Raw genomic sequence first — 10,781 nt, forward strand, 5'->3', positions numbered from 1 at the left:
CTAAAATTTTCACTCTAAGGCCAAAAACAATTAATCTTTACTAGTGAAGAAACGATTGTCGATCGTGTTTGGCTCTTTGATTCTGATTATCGATTCTATTTTTCATAATCGATTGTCGCCTGTACACTAATTAATATCTGATCTGAGATTCATCTGACTGTTAATCCCCCTGTTATATCAAGACATGTGCAGGGGAGAGTCAGAGTGGACTCCACATTGAAAAGTGGGAATTCAGTGATACCAGCTAGTGTGTATGCTGCACATATCCATAAAACTAAATAGAAATAACCCCCAAAATAATAAATATTTATTAACTACATGTAAATACCGATTATATCGATCATTGATCAATACAGTTCTTCCGATTATGACCAATTATCGATTATGAAATTTTTCCGATTTTTCAACACTAATCTTTAGTTTTTCAGACCAAACATTTCAACAATTAATGAGACAGGCAGGTCTTTTTTTTCGTTTTGCTTATCTAACTGTAGCATGGGTTACCTTCCTTTTTCACATGTTTAACATCTTAAATATAATTGCCAACTGAATATTATTTTTTGTACACTTATTTTAAATGTATTTATTGTAAAGGTTACAAAATGTTTTTAATCGTATAAAAATTAATCGACCCGAATGAACTTCTGATTTCACAAAAACACTTCTGAATTTTTTTTATATTAAATTTTTAAGACGGCAAGAATACAATGATATAAGGTCTCATCCATGCGCATTTTTTTCTGTGCCATAAATCAAACGTTTTTATAAGGGTTGGATCTGTAGCTCTCTGGTCTGTCCCAATATTTTCCCAGACGACCCAGAGAGCTACAGATCTGCAGCTAAGGTCACAGTGACCTAATTTTAAACTATAATTTAATTCACCATGAAAGTGTGTATTTCATTTTACAATCTAAGAACTAAAAATGGAGTTTTTACTTTTTCATATTGAGTGTACTGTGACACATTCTAGCATATATTTTTAGAGACTGTAAAATTGTGTTGGTCCATCATTTCCATTTCCTTGTGATGGTATACGCAAAGTATTAAATCAGTCGCAAAGTGGGGTAGTAGCATAAAAGATTTCTACATCTAGAAGTCAATATTCACAGGAATCGAAATACAAACTTATTTCATACAGTCTTCACGAAAAACTTTGTGAAGCACAGGCCCTTCGGGCCTCCCAGTATAATAATATTGCAAGCCTGAACAATATTTTAATGGCCCAAAATGTTTTTTCTAATTTGACCACTTGTCATTTGCAAGGTACAAGCACGTTCTACTGTAGGAAAATACATATCCAGATGACCATAGTTAAAGAACAACTGACATTATTATATCTTGTTTTATTTTTCAACAGATGACATCAGAAGCTCATGTTCTACAGTGTTTTGTATACACCACATACAAAACATTGTTTTCTCCTGAATTAAATCTCAGCAAAGACCCACCCTCGGTCCAATGGGGCTTAATTTTTCAATCTCTTTTCTCCTTGTACTACAGGTTTTTTTTATTTATTTGGATCTGATGGTTGTGATTGCGAAATACGCTTGTGAGGTTTGTAATTTCACTGACAAGCCCCCTCCCTACACGGGTTGAATATTATTTTACGTCCCTCTTGAAAATATTTCACTCATATGGAGACGTCACCACTGCCGGTGAAGGGCTACATAATTTAGGCCTATGCTCAGCGCTTATGGCCATCGAGCAGGAAGGGATCTTTATCGTGCCACACCTGCTGTGACACGGGACCTCGGTTTTTGCCGTCTCATCCGAAGGACCGCCCCTATTAGTCGCCTCTTACGACAAGTAAGGGGGTACTGGGGACCTATTCTAAACTGAAACCCCACGGGAATCCCAACACGGACATTGGAAGTTAAAGTAAATATATAGTATGTGCATGTATTTTTTATATATGCACATACTATATATTTACATTAACTTCCAGTGCCTGTGCCTCCCTATACTTCATAAAAGGCAGGATGGTTGATCATTTTTCGATGCGAAATTTCATTGCTACATGTAAGTCATGACAAAGTCTGAGTCAATCTCATGCTATATTTGTAATATATACAAAATATACAATAAAACATTTACAGGCCCTCCGGACTCCTGGGTTAAATATTTTTAGAAGCCCAATCCCGATTTTACTGGCCTCGGGCCACCGGTTAACGTCGAAGACTGTTCATATGTGTAGTATCTCCCACACTGTCTTGAAGGCTTCCAGAATAGAGCATTAAAAAAATGTCCCAATGTGGGAGTAAAAAATCTCATAAATGATCAATTTTTTTTCGATTAATTAAGAAATATAATTGCAATTACTTAAGGAATCTAGGTCCCATGCTGTTTTATAGCATGCATCAACACCCACTGATTATTAGTGGTTTATGCTTGTACCACAGCTGGATATTCTAATGTACAACTCTTGATTTGGCTTAGATGAATTGGTAACAATAATTTATTAGTTGGTTAACTATTACCTATTTGTTGATTGAGGTTTTAATCACGGGGCACACAACTGCTGATAGTTGATGCTGTAAGTGGAGATTCTGACCAATTCAAAATAAACTGATTTTATTCTCAGCCCTGATTAACTTTAACCAAATTGAACAATATAAATGGAGTTTGCATATGACTGGGGTTTTTTTTCCCCACATATGTCGCAAACATAATTATAACAAATCTTCTAAAAGTTACCACCTATCGCCAGAATTTAAGAGGCCAGGACCAACTATAATGCAAGACAGATTATTACACACAGTGCTACAATTTGCATGCCACGAACATAGGAGTTCAAAACCTTCTTTTGACCAATTAGTGTTCTACATCCATGTGTATCAACGGTTGCAATAAAAAAATCCTCTGTATTTCATATAAGATTAGTTCAAACTTCAGACTGGGGGCAAGCCCCACCCAATATTAGAAAGAATGCAGTGGGTCGGGAAATGCAAATTTGACGATGCGCATAAGTTCAGTGACAGATACCTCAAATGTCTTTCAATGACATAAAAAAATGTTAGATATTATCTATTGATGAAATTCATACACCTATAAAAGAAACATACCATTGAAAAGCAAAATCTACTTCGAAAAATATAAAAAGAATTCCCAATCCTCGGGACATCAAAATAGCGGAAGTTATCAAATGTGCAAATTGTAAAAAGAGGAAATGGGAATACCGACATTCACCAAAAATAATAAATAATTAAATAAAGGTTTAGCATAGTATTGATTACCTGATTTGCAATAATTTCTTGATATTCAATTAATTTTAAATGAAATGTATGAAAATAATCAAACTATAATCACAGCTAATACCTATTTCGATTTTGTTTTATTTATTGTCCTTTCATTGGGTTACTAGCTTTACCCTACACATAAAATAAATTACAAAACCGATCAAAATGCAATCCGGATAAAAAGCACCTGCAGGATCTGCAACTTGCAGGTATAGATGTTTGTAGCTATCGGGAGAAATATTGAGACAGGCCCGATGTTTTGCCAGAGAGAAACAAATATTCAGCTAAGATGTTAATTCTTACAACCCATTGCAGTCTATATCTTATAAAAGCTGGAATTACTGACAGGATAACCAGGCGCGAACACATCATTTGCGAGAGAGAAAGAGAGAGAGAGAGAGATTTTCGTCATTAAAATATAGATAATCACTTGAAGCATTTGCATGCAGTTGAATCCTGTTACTTAACATTTTATTAAGAATATGATGCATACCTGTTTGTATAATTCATATTTCAAATCTAATGATATTTGTGTTTTTTAGCTCACCTGAGCTTTTTCTCATCAAAATTTGTCCGTTGTCTGTCGTCGGCGTCGTTGTAAACTTTTCCCATTTTCATCCTCTTCTCCAGAACCACTGGGTCAATTTCAACCAAACTTGGCCAAAAGCATCCTTGGGTGAAGAGCTTTGAAGTTTGTTCAAATGAAGGGCCAATGTGACTCAGGTGAGCGATGTGGCCCATGGGCCTCTTGTTAATTATGAGAATTGTATTCAAGGTTGAATTTCTACTGTAACCAAGAAATTTTCAATGTTTTAAGTTTTAAGAACATTTGTTCAATCTCATAGTGTATGCATGTCTAATTACAGTAAAATATGTTCAAAACTTCAAATTAAATCATATATAGCTTTAATATTTCAAAACATGTATAATTCATTTAAGAAAGATTTAAATTGAACCACAAGGACCCCTGTTAAAGTAATATATTGGCTATACACTTTTTTACCTGGTTATCTGTTATGGATTTTGACACTTCTTCTTCTGTAGACCGTAGATTGAACATCGATGTCTGCAGGATGGTTGATCGTTGTTGCAGCGATGTGGGGTGCCACAAACCCTTTCATCAAACAAGGAAGCAGTGGCATTGAAAACGTAAAGGAGGATGGAAAAGTTCGACAATTCTTAATGGAACTCAAATTTCTCATATGTAATTGGAAGGTACCCAGAATTTTTAATCTAAACTCTATAAAGTTAAAAGTACAAGAAAATTTTTAAATATTTTTCATGTGAAAATTTTCAGTTTTTATTACCTTGCTTTTAAAATGTATGATTAAGATTTCAATGTTTACTTCAAGTGTTTCTTCTTTTTATATCGATTCAGGGGCATATACTATTAGTTTTTGGCCTGTTCGTCTGTCTGTCTGTCTATGGCAGAAAAATGTAACTTTGGTAATGTTTTACACTATAAGAGGGAGAGCTTTCATATTTAATGTGTGTATTTCTTAAGGCATGACCTTTCCATTGACATCAAAATGTTTGACCTTGTGACCTTAATATTAACCTTTGACCTGGTTCCACTTTTTTGTAATCCAGGGTATCAGTTTAAATTATATATAATATACGGTGGCCTAGAGGTTAGAGCATTAGCCCCACATGTGGAAGGCCGTGGTTCGAATCCCGACCGTGACAGACCTTAAGTCGTTAAAACAGGTAGTGACAGTTCCATCGCCAAACGCTCGGCATCAGGTGTGAATGTCACGGATCCTCGGAGATTACCTTAAAAATGGATGTACCGTGTCGCAGTAGGTGTAGCATGCTAAAGAACCCTCACTGCTCAATGGCAGTAAGCCCCAAGTAAAGGTCTAAATTTGCAGCCCTTCACCGGTGACGTCTCCATATGAGTGAAAAATTCTTGAGAGAGACATTAAGCAAGATACAATCAATCAATCAATTATATATGATATAGCATACCACTTTGATTGTGAATTTTAAGTAGTATTTGCTGATTTTGAACTGCTGAGAAATCTGTGGCAATTTGTCTTCATTACCACACATTCTTTTTCTATATTAAAAAAGATTCACATAGAAGTTGGAATGGTAAGACCAAAGGGTACCAGCGGATTCCTGGTACAATGTTATAGGGGTTGAACAGTCCATTACCACATGACATTTTTAGATGTGATGGAAAATATCTCTAGATTGGTTTTAATACGTGTATATAAATCAGCTATTACCACCCAATATCGGATTTCACGTCTGTGAATTAATAGTTTTTAGATAATCATGCATTTAAACTTTCTCCATTTCTTTTTTCAGTACCTGATACCATTCCTAGTGAACCAAAGTGGTTCTGTGCTCTACTACATTACTCTGGCCTCAGCAGGTAAAAATACATGATTATTATTAAACTTGAAGGGGAAAATACTCTGTCTTAAGAAATCATAGGGTGATAGTAGTACATGTATACTACAGTAAAACTCATTTATTTTAAACATGGATACAGCAACTTTACAGATATAAGGAAGTTTTTATGAATTTTCAGCAGCATTTTCATCCTTCCTTGTCTAAAAATCTGTTATAACAAATTTGCTTGTTGCAAATTTGCATATACAGCAAAATAATTTTCATTTTCCAAAAGCATTAAAGCAGTGTATTTATACCTATCTAAAACTAATTTTATTTTCTAGAGAATCATCTTTTTTTAATTCTTTTCCAACACATTTATTGAATGTGTTTTTTATCTCTTTTTCACATGGCACTATTTGATATACTGCACAACCATAAGTTGCACGGTAAAAGAAAAATTGCATGATTGACATCCGGTTGTGCAGTAGACCCCCCCCTAGATTCCATTGCGTTGGGGGTAAGTTGACCTGTGCAATTCAATTGGGCCTTCAATTGAACAATAAGAATGTGATGCGCTGGGCAATTTAATATTCTATAATTTCATAATAAGCAATACACTCTGGTAGCTTGTTTTGTTTTGACACAAGAGTCGGTAGGGAATTTTTACCAATCAATTTGTAACTTTTGAATGAAAAAACAGTCTCAATCTTATTCTTTATAAAATCGCAAATAAAATGTACTTAACACCACCCTTAGCAATCATGTTGTGTAAAGAATGACAGGAATTGTTACTTGTTTTTCAAGAAATTGGTTTAAATAAAATGATTGTGCAGGAGACTGTCTGTTTTCACAGGAGATTTATGGTTCTGCAGTAGATCGACCAAATTAAAGCAAGGAGAGAACAATGTGATTTTTTTTCTTCCAATATTACTGGATATTGGAAATCGATAGTCAGTCATTTCCACAGTAATTGGAATTAATATATTTTGTAAGAAGTTTTACAGGTTCCTATTAGATATTTTTGGCAGAGTTATGCCCCTTGGACCAAGAATCCATAACGTGGTACAAGTGTATTTTGATAGAATGAAAAAATCATTATTCTACTAAGACAGAATACAATTTTTCTCAACATGTTGGGCTATCTCTCAATAGCAAGAAATTTGCTCTCAAGGAATACAAAATTGGTCCCAACCTCTTCGAAGGGAAAGAATAATCTGTAAATGCTTCAAAGACCTTGTTTCAAAGTAAAACATTGGCAAAAATTATTTTGAAAGCTTTTAAGGGGGCATGGACACGATTTGAGCTGGAAAATTTTCATATTTTATTTTTCCATAGAAGCATTGGCAGAAATTATATTGAATGCTTTATTGAATTTATGTAATTATCTGTTTCAGAACTATCCCTGGCTGTGCCTATTACTAACTCCCTGACATTTCTTTTCACAATTTTATCTGGTTGGTTTCTAGGAGATAAGATTCATCACTGGGGTATGTATTCAATAACTGAACTGATAATCCATAATTAGAAAGATATTGGCTTTTATGCACCCATCATAGAGGGGATGTATTATGGCATGGCACATTGTGTTCATTAGTCCATGCATCTTGTCTAGCTGTTAGCACCTTGTTGGTCAGATATAACCAGGGCTGCATTGAAGATCGTAGTGGCTAGCCTAGGGGCTAGGTAGGGTGGCTGATTTCTGCCATTTTACACTTTATTGTCCTTTTGTTATTTTGAGGCAAAAAGAGAACAAAACAATGTTTAGCAACTATTTGTCCCAAAAAGACGACAAAATAATAATATCTACTTTTCACCTCAAAATAAATAAAAGACAACAAATTATAAAACAAATATCTAGCCTTTAGGTCAATCGCTATGATCTTGAATGCAGCCCAGATTTTGCTAGGCTTGGATCATCAAAGTCACACATTTCCCCAATGATGAGAGGATTTTTTTTTAGTCAAAGGTCAAGATCAAACTTGCATAGGTAATGTTATAGGCATAAAACAAGATAGAAACAGTACTTATAAAGCTAGGATAATCAAATTTGACCAGATAATAATTAAGAATTGGATTATGGTATGGTGCAGTGTTTCTGTTGTCTGTTCATCCATACTGGTCAGAACAGCAAGACTACAATCTGCCAAAAACTACAGTCAAAATAATTTGTGAGCATCCTTACACAGTTCAGTATGAAAAGGGCATAGTTCCAGCAGAGCAAGGTGACCCAGTTGAATATTACTGTAAATCATATTTTATTCGCATTGAAGTACAATATTTAAGCATATTTTCATTAGACTGGTCAGTCACGAAAATTTACTTCTCAGGAATGAACTCATACATATAGAAGACTTCAGTAGGAAATAATGATAAAGATATTTCTTGTGAAGAAATATATCATTATAACCACACAAAAATGAAAGTGATCTGCAGTATGGTGGGCCGTTGAAGTTCTATACCAATTGTTAGGCCGTTCTTGGCACACTGATTTTGACTACAGATTACTCCATTTACCTGATCAAGACATCTAGGGCTCACAGTTGATTTGACCAGTCAACAGAGGATGCTTGCTCCTCCTAGGTACCTGATCCCACCTCTGGTATGTCCAGTAGTGATGGACATCGATTAATTTCCATAATCAATCATTAAAATTATGTTTGTTCAAGAGTTCATTGCAATCTTTGTGCTTTATATATAATATTTCAAATTATGTCAAATATCCATTCTCAATGACTGTGTAACGAGTGACAGTGTGGTGAGAACACAAGTTTTATCAACTTAACTAAATGGTTGAGAGGTTTAGCATGCTGGTCACCTGCTGCTACGATATTTGGTTCCACAGGTCGTGAGTTCAACCCTGGACAGGGGCAGAAGTGGTTATATCCACTTGTGGTAAATGTTTCTGTGCTCTATTTTTAGATATTTCTTCACTTGGAGCAGTTATGTTTGTTGTGTATGTGCTCTTTCAATGTTGTTTAGTGTGCTTGTGCATTTCCTATATATATATATAGATATGAACCTTTTGATTCTTGAAGTTTCTAGAGTTTGAAATGGACCAAGTCCAGTATACATTGTATAAAAAATGTAATCAAGATACGTCCGATAATAAAATGTAGTCTAGATACATCCGATGATCGATTGTAGTCTAGATACGTCCGATGATCGATTGTAGTCTAGATACATCCGATGATCGATTGTAGTCTAGATACGTCCGATGATCGATTGTAGTCTAGATACGTCCGATGATCGATTGTAGTCTAGATACGTCCGATGATCGATTGTAGTCTAGATACGTCCGATGATCGATTGTAGTCTAGATACGTCCGATGATCGATTGTAGTCTAGATACGTCCGATGATCGATTGTAGTCTAGATACGTCCGATGATCGATTGTAGTCTAGATACGTCCGATGATCGATTGTAGTCTAGATACGTCCGATGATCGATTGTAGTCTAGATACGTCCGATGATCGATTGTAGTCTAGATACGTCCGATGATCGATTGTAGTCTAGATACGTCCGATGATCGATTATGATAAACTGTAGTCTAGATACGTCCGATGATCGATTATGATAAAATGTAGTCTAGATACGTCCGATGATCGATTGTAGTCTAGATACGTCCGATGATCGATTGTAGTCTAGATACGTCCGATGATCGATTATAGTCTAGATACGTCCGATGATCGATTGTAGTCTAGATACGTCCGATGATCGATTATGATAAAATGTAGTCTAGATACGTCCAATGATCGATTATGGGAAAAAATACATGTAATCGATCATCAGGATTGGTAGCTTTTTTCGTCAAAAATCGATGTTTTCTGATTATTGGTACAACACTAATGTCCATGAGTTTGTGTTTGCCCAACTCTTTTAATTTGTATTCTTTATAGGAGTTAATTACGAGATTGATCATTGTTCGTTATCTTCACCTTTCATCTATTCTATATTGAATTTTGTTTGCGACATCAATTTTTTTTTTTTTTTTTTTTTTTTTGGTTGATGGACGTATCTGTCCTTATGCTGCATTTTATTTTACAGAGACCTACCTGGGAATGCTGTTGGTATTGGCTGGTGTAACACTCTGTGTATCTGACAAACTGTGAGGATTATTGTAGAAACATTTACATATAATACAAACTAAAACTGTGATGAATAAATCAGGTTTTTATCATTTTTAAGTCAAGTCATACTCATCAGAGAATAAATCATTCCCAAATTTTTATATCAATTGTTTTCTTTTATATTCGATATGTATTCTTGTTAACAATTTGTGAAAGTCATGGTTGATTTTCAATAATCTTTTTATTCTTATGTGAAAATCTTGTTTTATATGTGAAAATTTTGATTTATATTCGATAATCATATGCAAAAAATTTGATTTATATATTTGATAAATTTTTATATTTACATTCGACTAATTCCGAATAAAAATAACAAGATTTATTGAATATAAATCAAGATTTACCATATAATCTTGATTTATATTCGATAACCTTGTCATTCATATGCGATGATCTTAATTTATATTCAATGATCTTGTTAATATTTATTAGATCACCTGATCAAAATTTGTCATTGTTGTAAACTTTTCACATTTTCATCTTCATCTCCAGAACCACTGCGCTAATTTCAAACAAACTTGACACAAAGCATCCTCGGGTGAAGGGGATTCAAGTTTGTTCAAATGAAGGCCCATACCCCTTCAAAGGAGAGATAATCTCAAAAATGCAAAAATATGGTGGGGTCATTTAAAAATCTTAAATCTTCTTCTCAAGAACCACTGGGCCAGAAGAGCTGAAATTCATATGAAAGATTCATGACATAGTGCAGATTCAGGTTTGTTAAAACCATGGCCCCCAGGGGTAGGATGGGGCCACACGTAAATCTGTAGGGAAAATCTTTAATTATGGGCCAAGGTGATTCAAGTGAGCGATGTGGCCCATAGGCCTCTTGTTCTTGATTTAATTATCACATATAGATATAAATATCATGATTATCGAATATAAATCAAGATTTATCAAATATTAATAACAAAGATTATCGAATATAGATAAGGCCAATTCAACTTAATTAGTAGATTATCATCCAGGGTCACCAAAAAGTATGGGGCGGGTGGGAGGATTTTATTTTTTAATTTTTTCTGGGAAAAATATTAAAGACATACGAGTTGTTTTTTTTTCAACAGATGCGCATCAT

At 34.6% G+C, this 10,781-nt stretch overlaps 2 protein-coding genes across 15 annotated transcripts in view; one reads left to right on the top strand and one right to left on the bottom strand.

Annotated features, from left to right (window-relative positions):
- Window positions 1–3,163, bottom strand: part of LOC125671252 (multiple PDZ domain protein-like) — a 124,449-nt gene extending 121,286 nt beyond the window's left edge. For all 12 annotated transcript variants that reach the window (XM_056163708.1, XM_056163707.1, XM_056163705.1 and 9 more), the window contains exon 1: window positions 3,063–3,163. The gene's annotated coding sequence lies outside the window, so the exon portion shown is untranslated. The remainder of the gene's footprint in view (window positions 1–3,062) is intronic.
- Window positions 1–9,807, top strand: part of LOC125671258 (transmembrane protein 234 homolog) — a 10,562-nt gene extending 755 nt beyond the window's left edge. Inside the window, exons 1-5 of one of the 3 annotated variants that reach the window (XM_048906824.2) lie at window positions 3,375–3,445; window positions 4,281–4,451; window positions 5,550–5,616; window positions 6,974–7,066; window positions 9,624–9,807. In XM_048906824.2, coding sequence (XP_048762781.2) covers window positions 4,299–4,451; window positions 5,550–5,616; window positions 6,974–7,066; window positions 9,624–9,688 — 378 coding nt within the window. In that variant the 5' untranslated portion in view covers window positions 3,375–3,445; window positions 4,281–4,298 and the 3' untranslated portion in view covers window positions 9,689–9,807. Of the gene's footprint in view, window positions 1–3,374; window positions 3,446–3,567; window positions 3,960–4,280; window positions 4,452–5,549; window positions 5,617–6,973; window positions 7,067–9,623 lie in introns of those variants that run through there. The other 2 variants (XM_048906825.2, XM_056163709.1) reach the window with 2 other exon arrangements.
- The last annotated feature ends 974 nt before the right edge of the window (window positions 9,808–10,781 follow it).

This window comes from Ostrea edulis, chromosome 4 (genome assembly GCF_947568905.1).
Source record: "Ostrea edulis chromosome 4, xbOstEdul1.1, whole genome shotgun sequence".
Taxonomy (NCBI): domain Eukaryota; kingdom Metazoa; phylum Mollusca; class Bivalvia; order Ostreida; family Ostreidae; genus Ostrea; species Ostrea edulis.